The sequence below is a fragment of the Battus philenor genome, unplaced genomic scaffold (genome assembly GCF_028537555.1).
Source record: "Battus philenor isolate CCGP_79_NKW_IND1 unplaced genomic scaffold, ilBatPhil1.0.hap1 SCAF_1, whole genome shotgun sequence".
Classification (NCBI taxonomy): Eukaryota; Metazoa; Arthropoda; class Insecta; order Lepidoptera; family Papilionidae; genus Battus; species Battus philenor.
The window spans coordinates 1,817,236-1,832,710 of NW_027181661.1; the positions used below are offsets into that span (position 1 = coordinate 1,817,236).

Here is a 15,475-nt window from a genome sequence, read left to right on the forward strand (position 1 = left end):
CTTTAACGACAAACACATCAATCCCTTCAACAATAGACTGCTTTAATTACCAAGCAAATTACATTATTTTTTATTTTTAAATGTACTTCTATATTACGTTTCATTACAATATACTCTTTTCCTAACCTAAAAATTCTTTAATAATATTTACTGACATCTTTTGTTCATCGCTTCTTTAATAAAATTGAATCGTAATAACGGAACGTGTCATTTTTACGATGAGAAAAAAAAAATTAGATAAATTACGAGGAATAAAATTCTTCTATTGTAAGGGAAAAATAATATTTTCCCTTACAATAGAAGTTAAAACACCTGTCCACAGTTGTCTAACATTTGACCTCTATCAAACAAAACAAAATAAACGGCGTGTTACATTATTTTTTGGTACAATTTTAAAATGATTATAATGACTTCTGACAGTTCAAAAATCGATGGTTACTGGTAAAATATAATATTCTTTTGACTACATATCAGTTACTAATAAAACTAACTGTGGAAAATTCTATGATGAAAAGCCAAGAAGATGTATTTCTATGCACTCGCGGAGTGGGACTATAGATCATGAGGTCACGACGCCCAGTATTGGGGAACCAATGCAATGATTAGCGCTGTTAATATATACAGAAATACTGCACAGATAATATAGAAAAAAAAGGGCGTGATAAAAATAAAATACGCACCTACACCTACTTCCATTGCAGCGAACAGATATTTCTCCGTTTTGTAGCGAGATTAAAATTTAAATATTATCTCATTTCCTTTTATAAATGGAACGAGTAAACTTTAACATGCGAAGTGCTCATAATTCAAGTGATTCAGGTAAAAGTGAGTAAACTAATGGCAATTTCATTTAAGATAACATTCCAAAAGACCTCGTGTGCCGTTTGCAACGGGTTCATTACGCTTTTTTTATTTATTCAACTCGCTTACCCACTTCGTTGTAAAATTATCGAGTTTAATTCTAATTATGTGTATCCTTGTTAAATATACATTTTTGATTAGGGAATTTTTTTCTCTATTTCGTTCACTTAAGTAATCTTTTATTTATACGTTACAAACATAGCTAAGTCTCCGCATTATCTAGGTCGACGCGGTTTTGGTCCAGCTCTTCAAGAGGCACAGGGGTTCTTTGAATACCTTCAACGGTTTAAGCTCAAGGAGAACCCCTCGTGCTTCTGTGAACCGGGCGTGGACCAGACCGTGTTCCACCTGGTAGCCCACTGTCCCGCGTTCGGAGGACGCCTTGTCGACTCCGGATGCTGGTTAGGCATTAAGGTTAGCGAGGACTCTACGGCCTCGCTGATCAACGACAAGGAAGCAAAACCAACATTCCCAAAAATGTGCAGAACAATCGCGGAAAACGTGATAAAAAGAAATAAGGGTTGATCTAAAATCAAAAATTGTAAATAAACGTGTAAAAATAGGCAATTAAATAAATAAATAAAAAAAATAATTCATATAAAAATAGATCAAAAATGTGATATAGAATGAAAACAAAGAAATTGTATTAGTTTAGGTATGAGGAAAACAGAAAATGGTATCGAAGAAAAGGAAAAAATGGATATGAAAGAAAAAGAAAAAAGAATTGTTAAAAGAAAATAAAGGAATGAAAGATCATAGGAGGAATGATAGAAGAGCACGTACATGAAAAAATTATTAAATAAAACAAAGTTCTAGTCTCACAATAGATAGAGATACGAGGGGTCCCCATAGCAAGGCCATTATAAAGAAAACAGCTAAGCAGTTTTTATTACGAACAATATGTATTAAAATACTTGTAATTATTTGAATATCAAATATTAAACAGTATGAATATTTATAAGTGTAAACAATTTAAAAGTGATTATTTCTTTCTGTTATATCAAAAAATAAATTATTTTAATATGTAGTAAACAAAATTTTTGAAAATGCTTTTTTGAATAGGGCGCTACGTGTGTTAATTGACAGAATATGAGCTATATATTCACCTGTTTAAGCCTTTTACACCTGTAACCAATCACCCTGTATCATGTGTAAATTTCGGCTAACCTCTTATCTCTTTAGAACTTTCGAGATGCGGTCTACTTAATAACGTCGGATGTTAGCGTATATAAAGGTGGACTATAATTAGATCACACGGTAGCGGTTTTAAACATTGGAGACGGGTCTTGAGACTCCAGGGTAAAGGGCTAATCTGATCTAAAATACCTAAGTAAAGGTAGTACTTGAATAACGAGTGGTTTTTGCGAAATCGTTAACAATTCAAATAGCAATAGATACTGCATTTAGTCACGTATAATTCAAGCTGTTTTGAAAAAGGTATAACAACTCTTTTTTTAATATGGCTTTCATTTTTAGACATCCCTCATTCATGTCTCGATCATTCCCCTGTCATGAATCATAGGGACTTTTTTGAACAAAAGTAATTATTAAGTAAGAAAAGAACCAATATTTAGCCACTTCCACACATGCAGTACCAAAGCACCAAACACGGAGACTGTGTTTGGCACTAATCGGTTTAACATAACTCCTGAAGATGCCCCGTGGAGTGGTGAAACACGTGTTGAGTGATTTAAAGGTGGCAGTTGTGTAATTCGCTTTGTTTGCCGCACACTCATTTATCAGCGGGGTGGCGGTGCACTTTATTGCACGACTACCACTGCATGTGCGGAAGTGGCTAAATATTGGTTCTTTTCTTACTTACGATGGACTTCCGCAACGTAACGCCTGATTCCAGTAAAAGTAATTTTTCACGTAATATATTTATTTTCTTGTCTATCACCTTTTATTCATCACAAACTCTTCTCTTCCTTTTCGTAATTATTCCTCCACACACTTTCTCTCTTCCTTCTTCCTTTAACTTCTCTCATAAATACTACATGACAATTTTTGATATGTTCAGTTTTGTATTAGTGTTTTTTTATTAGATTAACAATTTGTACAGCTATTTTAATTTTTTAATTTACTCCACAATCCTATATCACAATTTTATCACTTTTTATTGTTCTTTAATTATCCCTCAAAGATCTGCGCTGCCAGCATTAAGCGACTTCACCCGAACTTAACTACGTCATCGGTCCACTTTGGGGGGGGGGGGCATACCTTTCGATCCAATGGCCATCGGTTGCAAGAGTGATATACTGCCACTTAAGACAGCAATTCTTTAAGCTACGTCGATGATCTTGGTTCGTCTGCGTATATTATCATTTCTGATTTGATCTCGCACCGAAACTACGAGAATAACATTCCTCATTGCTCTCTGGTAAACGTTGAGACTTTTTTCCTAAGTATGAAAAGGACCAATATTTAGCCATGTGCGGAAGTGGCTAAATATTGGTCCTATTCTTAGTTGAGACTTTTTATGAGGTCTGTCGTAAGAGACCATGTCTAGGATCCACACACGTTGGTCAAAGACCTCCGTTTTCAAACATTGCGGTATTTTGTATCACTTGTGTTTAAACGATCCTAAATGAATCGTGAAAAGAAAAACAGGATAGATATGTTTAAAGCTACAAGGAGTCTATGATAAACTGACACTGTATTTTATTTTGTAATCTTTTTAAAAATTATATTTAATACCGTACTTAGTAAAATATTTGGCCAATGCTACGTAACTTCGTAGCACTCGCACAGGAAATTCGAATTCCCTTTGTATTCGAGCCTACATTTTATAGTCCATCCGGTAGTCCTCTTTTGAAATTCGGCCAATATTGCTCGGAAAGCGCTTCTGATGAGAAAGGACCCATCACTTTTGTCTTCCATTCTCTTTGAACTCATACTGAAAAAGAATAAAACTTTGGAACGAATTTTGAATTAAGTTTAGTTTTTTTAAATTATAAGCTTGCGTGACCAACGCTTTAGCGTTCTGTTGGAAAGGCTACTAATTACAGAAATACCGGGAACTAAAATGAACAATATGATTAGTGTTATTATAAAGGTTAGACCACAATAAACTTCATTTCAGAAAATAATATAAAAATACCTTTCACGCCTTGACAAATATATAAGCTATATACAAGAAATGAAAAAAATATTTATAAATGTAAAATTATACCATCATCTTGTACTATATATCTTCAAGAACATACCTTTAAACTACACTAAAGGTGTATTTTTTTCCTCTCGGTACAGTTTCGGGTTAAAATAAATACATTCCTTTTTGATCTCCTTTAAAAAATCACCTTTCTTCCCTCATCTACATTTATACTCGTAGTAAAATTTAGTATTTTACAGCTGCTTCTATTTTCTTTTCTTTAATAATATTCTAAATTGTAATTTTTAAACGATTATAGATATTTAAAAACACGCCTGAAATTTCTTCTCGAGCATTATGCTTAAACTATTTTTTAAAAATCACGAAATATTTCTAGTGTGGTTTAGTACTCCTGAAACCAAGACAAGGAGTACCTCATTGAGTTCTTGAAGCTTCTGGTGGAAAAAGTAATTTTTAAAAATGAAATCATTACTGCCTTTTATTATTGCAAGTTCTTAATTTAAAATCGAACGCTGATTTTGAATTTGGACATTTAAATTTTGATAGTCACTACCATACTTGTTAGGTTAATTATAATATAAACAGTATTTAACATTGGCCACATGAAAAACATGTGTTTTTAAGAACGATGTTACAAACACTAATCGACTGCCTCTACAACTTGTTTATCGATGTCGCAAATGCAAGCTGTACTGGAAATTGTATTTATTATAACTTAATCCTGAATGTTAGTAAAGTTATAAAAAAGATAAATGAAATCGTATTTAAATTATGACGTAACCAAGAAAAAATATAAATATTGTTATTTCAGCTGATGGACGTCCACAGCAAGGCCTCTACGAAAGACTGCCGCAATGACGGGTCTTCGATATTTGCATCTAGCGAGTTCTCACAACCTTGAATATGTCTTAGGATCCTATGTCGGGTGTACTGGTTCGAATCGCAACTAAAGCTCTAACAGCTCACTACGAATTGATGGTCCCAGATGATGATCTTCAGATTACTGAATCGTTCTTGCAGCGAAACTCCGAAAACACTCTACATATATATATATATATATATATATATATATATATATATATACATACATATGTGTGTCGTTTGAATGTGTTGATATGCAAAATTCGAGATGGAGTTGCCAAATCATTCAATCTATTATTTTCTTCACATTTTCGTCGAGTCACGAAGAAGGTTCACATAAATAGAGAAAATAAAATAAGGGCAAAGGAAATAGTAAAAACGACGCATTTCTTTACTCAAATAAACCACAGATTAAAACACCTGTCACAAATGCGACGTCAAGGAAAACCTGAAAAAGGCTTACAAGGAATTTATAATAATATCACGTATACAGTATTGCAATGAAATCAAATTTAATATAATAATGTAATTTTTTTTCTATTGTAATGCTAGAGGCTTAAAACTTAAATTACTATGACTGTCGAGGCAAGGAGCACATAAATGGCTAAATGGCATTTACCGAAACATTCAAAAATAGTAACATGTATTTTAAAATTAAAAAGACACTCTTAATCTTATGCATGGCCAGTCTGTTTAAAGATGGTCATTAACAGTAAACTGTGAATTCTATTTAATAAAAGAAGAATAATTAGTATATAGTTATTATCTTAAACTTAAACATGTTTCTATAACGTCATATAACTTTTTGAACTTTACTTCCTATTAAGTTACACAGAAGTTAAAATAGTCATATTACAATACATTAAGTGTTTAACAAAAATAAAATGTAGATGTAAGTCATATACACGATAAATAATTAGGAATAGACAATTAAAAATAGGTTTATAAGTTTGTTTATTCCTTTTAAAACTAACACCATAACAAATCACCCTGTATATCTCATTCGTTCACGACAAGAATTTATCATATTCCGCCATGTTTTCATTTACTGATAGCGAGGCGTAAAATATTCTCTAATACAAGGCGTACTAGTTATTCATGAAATTTCATAATTAAATCAATATCAATATGAATTTTATAATTATACAGGCAGTGGTAGTGACTTATTTTGGACACTTAACACGTTCACTGCGGCTTGAGGTCGATTCAACCTCATGGTAGACTTTGCACTAGCGCGGCGCGTAAAACTCGTGTTTTCTCTCTAGTGCGGCGGCTGTTTACACTCAACCGTATGAGGTATGACAAAGACAAACATAGCTTTCTTTATGTCTGCGAAGCATTGACTCAATATTGTAAAAAAAATGATTGAAACATGAGGCAGAAAAGGCCTCAACCGCACTACTAGGAAGTTCAGCTTGAGGCTGATTCGACCTCAGCCGCACCAGCTGAAAGTTCTTCAAAATTGGGCCCGCAGTGAACGTGTTAAACATCGTTCCAGCTCATAAACGCCTGCAAGACATAGGCCTCTATGGGGGTGTATATTATAATAGTCAGTCAGTATGCAAAGGACGTATCTGCCCATACTGTGTAAACGTTTTGTGAGCAATGGCAATCCTATATAATTGAGGTGCAAAATATGAATTACATAAGATTGTACTCCGGGAATTGAACCTGCTACCTACAATCGCACTGCCAAATATAACTACGAAATATTAATGATTTTTCGCTACTATATGAATAATTTAACTTCAATTCTAAAGTCGACTGCATCAATCTTAACACGTTCACTGCGGGCCCAATTTTGAAGAACTTTCAGCTGGTGCGGCTGAGGTCGAATCAGCCTCAATCTGAACTTCCTAGTAGTGCGGTTGAGGCCTTTTCTGCCTCATGTTCATCAATATTTTTGTACAATATTGAGTCAATGCTTCGCAGACATAAAGAAAGCTATATTTGTCTTTGTCATACCTCATACGGTTGAGTGTAAACAGCCGCCGCACTAGAATGAAAACACGAGTTTTACGCGCCGCACCAGTGCAAAGTCTACCATGAGGCTGAATCGACCTCAAGCCGCAATGAACGTGTTAAAAGTAGCAGATTAGTTCAGTTAGCAGATTATAAATGAAAAGGTTTAACTCGTGCGATATTTTTACAGACTGATGAAAATTGATAACCACAAACTATCTGCATGAAGTGTCAAAGTTTCTGTTATGAAAAGCTTAGAATTAAAGTTTTCCTATCCCATCGAGACTTCCTCATATCTCTGCGAAACTTAATGCTAACTTAAATTAGAGATTAATTTTTAAATCACTTTTCACCGGGTCTAATTGAGTTGAAATACTGTAAGAGTCCAAACTTTCTATCTTATTATTGAAAAGGGCTTAAATTTAAAAGTAGAACATACAGTCTCGGCAAACAGATTTAAAATTCAAGTGGTTGTTTGCATATCATCTTTCCTTGTCACTAAAATTTTTTGTTATTTCATAAAATTTGTTAGAAAACCTTTTACATTTAACTAATTAGTTCCCAATTTTATTTTTCGAGTTTATATTAAGAATATTTAGTTTTCTTTAATATGTTACTTTAGTGCAAAAAGTTACGAACGAAATGTGTAATAAAAGGTGAACATCTATTTATCTCTTTCACACATGCCACAACTTTGCCATTATTATTTTCTATGCAATTCTGAAATTAGTAAAAGGCCCACATAATTTTTAAATTTATAACATTTTCATTAAGATGCAAGCCTTTAAATAAATCAATGACCTCAATAGACGCTCACGGCATGGCGTAGGCCTCCCCAACGATCGCCTCGATCACAGGTCTTACTTACTTTTTTATACTTACTTTTAAATTACTTATTTAACTTAATAAAGTTGTGTTAAACAGTAGTTTAAAAAGAAACTAGTCCTTCAAAAATTATTTGCGATTTTTTTATAACGCTAAAATAAATTTATTTTTATTTAATATGCTATTGACAGTGGGTACGGCAGATAGAGAAGAGAAAAGATGATCGCAGAAGCCTTAAGGCTTTGTTAAGGTCCTCGAAAGACGCTGGATGTAGGTGATTATAAACCTATAAGAAATCTATGAGGTTGTACTAGGTCTAGCAGTGAACATCATGAATCGATTACTTAATAATTAATCGAGAAAAAGTTATTTATTTCTTAATTAATTAAAACAATAAAAACAGCATAATTGGTTAATAGCTATTTGGGATAATAGCTTTTGGTTTGTAAATGATTAGTGCCAGACTTACTGGTATGAAGCAAACGGTTAATTGGTGTTAGTATCGAGGTGTTTTGCGGGAATCGAATCGTTAAAATTGCATTTGACCCTTTGCCGAATTCGGCTAATGTGCGTTCAATTTCCAAATGGTTAATTGAGCGTTTTAGACGCAATTAAGCTTTTAGTCATTCTATTTATAATGTAGTTCTAAATTCAAATTGTATCAGTAATTAACTTTTTTTTGGTGAAATATATATTGTAGTTTTCATTAATGTCAGTTGATAGACGTCACTGCACCACACACTGTACCACAGAACCCTACCCCAATATCACATTTACCGGTTTTGTGCATCGTCAGCGAGTTCCTGTGACCTTGATTACGTCAATTATCTACCTAAGAGTGTAATACACGTCCCGTCAACTGGCTCGTGTAACTCGTTGTATAATTAAAAAAAAAGTTATTAAAATTACAATCTAGAGATCAAACAATAAGATATTTTAAGTTAATCGCGTAAGAATAAAAAGAAAAAGAAATAGGGAGAGCTAGAAAGAAAGTGGGAATCGGATAATAGTGGTTTGACATGATGTCCCATAAATCAACGTCAAGTCGTGGTCTACGATAGAACATGTAGGGGCAAACTAGATAGAAAAAAGTAAACTTGAAATGAGAAAAGAATAAATTCGAAATTATAGTAATAGAAACAATATCATAGAGATTATTTAATATATTTTTTTTATATAATTAGTAACGTCACTTGTTTGCAGTTTCACGTTGATTTATGAGCAAGATAAATAAAAAGATAGCTAGAAAAACATAATAAAGAAATGATAATTCGGTACAGGGAAATAATAATGAAAGAGAAAGAAACATAGAATGGTTAACAAAAACTGCTCATGAAAAAGAATAATAGTTTAAATTGAGACAGAAATAGAGAATTACCAAGAGTGAGTGGGAAAAAAATTGGATGTTGCACAAGTCATGTGTAAAATACTATAGCCACGTGTGCGATAGATTAAGGAATATTTGGTCTCGATACAGAGATGAGAAAGCTTTTTGGTAACAACAGCGTTAAGCTTCAGAGCTTGGAGCATTGACGAAGAGTTGCCAGCTTATCGATATTCTACAGACTACATTTTGATGAATTAACATCAAATAATACCACCATCTCCTTTCTTACATCGAACAACAAGACGCACGGATTCACAACAGCATTTTACTATTTTTATCGCGTACCAGTGTCATTGTTTACATTCAATTATAACTTAGGAGTCTTCAAGACAATATCGAATAGCTTTCGAAACGAGACAGATGTTAAATAATACGCCTATAAAGAGTAAAAAATGAAAAAAGTTGATAAAGAAAGAGATTCATTGATTCAAATTTAATATATAAAATTCTCGTGTCACGGTGTTCGAACTTGAACTCCTCCGAAACGGCTTGACCGATTTTTACCAAATTTTACATGCGTATTCAGTATGTCTGAGAATCGGCTACTATCTATTTTCCATATCCCTAAGTGATAAGGGTGGTCCACCCCTAAATTTTATTTTTAATTTTTTAGACAATTTTTTTGGTTTTTATTTTATTATGTATATACAAAAATACATACAAACCTAAATTTTCACCCCTCTACGATCAACCCTTATCTTACATTTGTTAATTAAAATTTTTTTTTTTTTTTTTTGCAAAACAACGTTTGCGGGATCAGCTAGTATATATATAGAAAACAGATATGCACATGGAATAAACGAGAAAGATGTGTAGCTTTACATATAACAAAAGCAGGACATTTTAAAATCGCATCTATAAAATATTTCCGAAAATTTTCTACTGCAACATTTATCGAATTGACTCTCATTATTTCGATTCTGTTAAAAAATAAACAAAAGCACTCACAAAGCACATTCTTGCTTTTACCGAAGCTAACTCCGCTGATATAATTACGTTCCGGATACGATAACTCAGGCAATAACTGTTCGACATTTTCCTTGTTATCTTATTTCGTGAACAGTAATTTTAAATTTGGAAGGGCGAATATTTTTGGCCGATCGAATCGATTGATTACCGACACCAACTTAATTAAGTGTTATAATTTAATTGTTAATTGTGCTCTTGGTTATTGTGAAGTGTTATTGGTTATTTGGGAAACACTTTAATGCCTTTAGTTAATTTAACAGCTATACATTTCACACTTTTAACGCTTTTACAGCTACATCTACTAGTATAAAGTTTAAATTGGTGACGAGAGACTACAAATTTTAATTATATCCTTTTCTATATAAACATATATTCTTTTTTTAGTTTAGTACTAAAATATTTATTATAAATCTTTAGTTTAAAATTTATATTCAATTTCTCAGACACATGAAATTACTTTTACTGTTCACTTATAATAATTTTAATTTAATTTTATATACTGTAATTGTTTACTATTTATATTTGTATGTTTTATGAATGGTAGCTTCACTAGACTTGTTATATTTTTTATTGTCTTATTTTCCTTAATGTACTAGGTAATCAAAAAGTAAGGCAGAAATGTCTTTTTTTAATGGGTTAGACCAGAGTTCCCCAAACTTTTTTGTGTCGTAGACCCCTTGTCATGTTTTGCCGTGTTGCGTAGACCCCCTACTTACTTGATATTGATTTCCGGTAAATTTCTAACTGTAGTGAAGTTTAGTGTTAAAAACTTAAAGTAAAAACACACGTTAATTTAAACATTTATTAATTGAATTTAAATGAAAACTACTCAAAATAAAATTTTGTATCTGTTATGTATAATATACGTAACAAACCACAAAGTGAATATCAACATTCTTAAACTTACACAATTTTATAAATATATAATTATTTTTTTACTTCATAGGTACTTTTATTAATAATGTAAATGTTTTGATATTATAAGATAGTATGATGTAAGTAAATAGGTACTACCAGTATTTGTGTTGAGATCCACTATCGTGGACCCCCATTTTCATTTCATGGACCCCCAAATTTTTTTGCTGACGTAGATCCCTTGCAGGTTGTCATAGACCCCTAGGGGTCGATAAAGGCCACTTTGGGAATCACTGGGTTAGACTGTTTATAGCATTCGCAAAGTGTATGTTTTTCAAAAGTTGGAATATCATTTATCTCTGCTTAAACCATTATAAACGATGTTTTGTATATCAAACGCACCAACGCACGATGGGTGCCAAAATCGCAAATTTTTTAAAAATAAGCGTCAAAAACTCTTCTCATGTTGTTTCGCAAGTATTATATTCATAGGATCTGGCTCCGTGCGACTTATGACATTTCAGCAAACATAAAAGGCCAATACGGGGACGTCGTATTGAATTAATTTAGGAAATAAACACAGAACCAAATAAGGTCTTTAAGGCTGTATCTAAAAAAGACTATTCCAACTGTTACGGGACTGAAAGAAGTCCATTTTATCGGACTGAGATTAATCTGAAGGGAGAGTGAAATTGATTTGGAAAAATAAATAAATAATTAACATTTTATTAACGAATACATCTTACTCTTTGATCACAGTGTTTATAAGTGTTTAACGAAATGACTTTATAAGCACTAAACTCTGAATTTTATATTTACGGTAGGACTCGAGAAAAATAAAAATAATAATTGCAAAAAAAATGTTAATACCATCTCTTACTATTATTCCTTTTACAAACAATAGATTATATTTCGAAACATTTCGTCGTAAAAAAATAAATGAATAGAAATAAATTCCAGTTACAAAATTTATCTAAATTACCTACATATTTTATGTAATGCCTGAGAAAATTCAACAGAGATTTTTAAAAGTAATATTGTACCATATTACAATGTAACGTATCTTAAGTTATAATCCAGCCGTGAAATTAATTGTTCTAAAATTAAAAAATATATGTAAAGTATCTTATTCAAGTAGGTATTTATATGCGCTATCGGATCATCGATTATTTTAACATTATAAGTAGTAAGGCACCACTGGTTCCTAACGTTGATCTGTTGAGAAGAACCAGAAACACAATTGCTCTTTTGAACGGAATTCAACAATTTCTAAAGTACACATTATAATATTAATCATGCAAATTACTCAACTATACAAGTTTCACACATTTCGATCAACAAAATAATCGTTAATATATTAATAAAAAAAGGAAGATCTAAGATATCTCGTGGAACTTTATTACACACACACACACACACACACACACACACACACACACACACACACACACACACACACACACACACACACACACACACACACACATATATATATATATATTTTTTTTTTTTATAGAGGTTTAAAAATACGTTTACGTATCATATATATGCGGACTGTATATATATATATATATATATATATGTGTGTGTGTGTGTGTGCCTATATATATATATATATATATATATATATATATATATATATAGAACCATTAAGTATTTGTTAATTTATTACCGAGTAAATTGAGAAGTTACGAGATTATTATTATTTCTTGTATTTGTCGTGTCTTTTACTATTTGTCATATACAGCTTTTAATTATGGCACATAAATAACAAATTATTAAAATATATAGCACAGCAACCATTAGAACACCAATTTATTGAAACACAATCTTTAGCTTTTAAGTTATAAATAGCAAGTACATCTCTTTACTGTGAAATTAATATGGAACTAATATCAATTACAGTGTCCCATTATAAAATAAGTTATTGTTAAGTCAAGTCAAGTTTAATTGAGTTAAGTCAAGTCGAGTTTTTTTACGAAAATAATCAACGCTAAATCTAGACTGAGTTTGTATATATTGTAACTTTTAATTGAAGGATCGATATTAGAGAACTAAACTTTTTTTAAAGGTATATATACTTTTTCACTTTTGAATTCCTCCTATTGACCTACAAAGTTGATCACTTTAAGTGGAAAAGTAATTTGTATTTATGAATAAATAAACAAACATATATTTATAACATTTATCAATCATACGATTTTTTAGTTTGACTCTATTGAGAATTCTTATACACCATTGTCAGTGTATAAAAATGAAGAGTCTGCCAGGAAATGAACTTTGCGATCTACAAGCGCAAGTTAAACTATGAACAACACAAATCATTAAGATATTAATATGCTGTCTTTTATTTTAGTGGTGCCGGCGGAGGTGGGATGTTCGGAGATGTCAACATATCAGCGATTTTGGATTCTCTAAGCGTGAGCTACGACAAAAGAGTGAGGCCCAACTATGGAGGTAAGCTGAATACGTAAAGTAATAATTTATTTTCTAAATAAATAACCTTTTCACCGAATGAAATTAAATAACTCTCCCTCGCTCGCTTTGCGTGACCCTTGCTGCCTTTTGTATAATTTAATGAAATCAATTCTTGGTATATTTTTAACACGACAAAAAATATTATGACCAAGTTTTAGAGCTATAGTTTTGAAAATATGCATTTTTTAATGATCGCTTCTTCAATAATGCGGATAGAATTTTATTAAATTCGTTCTTAGCTCGTCTTTCACTAACAAATAAAATATTTGAACCAAATTTCAAATCTCTGAAGTTTATGGTTTCGGAGATATTATGATGAGTTTATAGGTGGAAATCCTTTATGTATTATAAATAGCTATAAAAACAACACACCAGCGTGAAAAATGAGATATTTATGAAAAAAATCTGCACAGGTATGTAAAAGTTTAAATAATTAATTATAAAATTTTATGTTACATTACAAAACAATACGCATTACGTTTTCTCGGTGATGTATTTGGAAATGCATGAACTATTTATTACGTATGAATTAAATATCTCTCTCGCACTTTAATTATAATTTTGAGTAAATTAATTCAAATGAGATACAGCACAGGAATGAGATTTACCTACTTACCTATATTATCAAGTTTATGTTAAAATCTAATATAAATTATTTATTTAATGAGTTACACTTTTTTATTTAACAATGACATGTGGTTCTTATAAAATATATTTACTAATTTTGAACACAATTCCTTTTTTCGCTTCGACTATTGGAGTATTTCCATCCAGGAATCGTTCTATTCGATGTAAGACTTGATTCTTCCTTCTTTTCCATTAAGAAGTCAATATACAGTATTTATTTTCATCTTTTACCATAAAATAGAGTAATTCTGACTTTATTTCTATTATACCAGTTACAACTACACAAATCTGTATCTTCCTCAATCTTCTCCTCATTGTCGATATTATCTCTTTCTGATTCTATCAATCAGGTGACTCCATTATTGAGATTCCATTAATATTTTCCAGTACTAAATGATAACTGCAGTTTCTTCTGTGGACAGACGATCGTTTGGAACTTCGTTCTTTTACTCTCTAAGTCTATCTATACCTTTGAAAAGAGATAAATTCTATTATTAATAATAAAATTTTTGTTAGTTTATTTATGTCCAAATAAAATTACTTTTAATATCTATATATTTTAATTAGGTTTACTGTTAAGAAATGTTTTTGCGATTATTTGTTAAATTAAAAATTTGGTAACATTATAAATGTATTAGTTATAAGAAATAAATTAGCAGCACTTTTAAAAATGATCAAAAATATGCAACAAATAAAATAGGGAAGTCAAACTGAACAAACATTTCCAATATGATTTCTTTGAGATGGTATTACGTTAATGTCAGTGTATCCGTTGAACGAAAGATTGTATTTGAATTCAATGCATAAATTAGGTGAGCCGTCGAGATAATAAATTGAATGAAATCCTGCATCCGAGCAACGATAGAGGCTGCAGCGAAAGAGATCTCGATGTTAAACTGTTTGCATGTTAATGCGATAGATATTTTAAATGCTTAAGCTCGCACCGAACAGGTTAATCTACGAATAAATTTGATAATTATGCATGGGTTGACCTTTTTTATAATCAGAAGATTGGTTGGAATGGCATGCAGTGATGCCGGGACAGTTTTATGAAATATAACGGCTGTAACGTTTCAGGACCGCCGGTGGACGTGGGAGTCACCATGTACGTGCTGTCCATCAGCTCCTTATCTGAAGTTAAAATGGTATTTGAGTGACTTGTTTTACGTAGATGGTCGGTTAGTGCGAGTTGAAGAGGAGATTAGGCTAGCTACCCTCGATCGAGCGACCGAGCGCCTCGTAGGGTCCTCGATCGAGGGCGCTCCGGCACCACGTCACCGTCCTCTGGTTTGGTTTTCACGGCGCACGAGGCGCGCGCGACTCACGATTGGGCTTGATTGCAGGTCCGCCAGTGGAGGTGGGCGTCACCATGTATGTGCTCTCTATCAGCTCCGTCTCCGAAGTGCTCATGGTACTCGCCACAGTCAGCTCACGCTTGACTCGGTCGCTCCGGCCCCGCCGCCGCCGCGACCGAGCAGCCCCAGACACGAGGCTGCGAGCATGCCGGCGTTATGGAGCAGACCACCCGGGCAGCGCAC

At 32.4% G+C, this 15,475-nt stretch overlaps 1 protein-coding gene across 1 annotated transcript in view; it reads left to right on the forward strand.

The window, feature by feature from the left end:
• The window catches only part of LOC137918837 (gamma-aminobutyric acid receptor subunit beta-like), an 87,331-nt gene that overhangs the window by 66,219 nt on the left and 5,637 nt on the right, over nucleotides 1-15,475 (forward strand). The window contains exons 2-3 of the mRNA XM_068761762.1: nucleotides 13,189-13,289; nucleotides 15,015-15,082. Of these exons, the coding sequence (XP_068617863.1) occupies nucleotides 13,189-13,289; nucleotides 15,015-15,082 (169 nt within the window). The remainder of the gene's footprint in view (nucleotides 1-13,188; nucleotides 13,290-15,014; nucleotides 15,083-15,475) is intronic.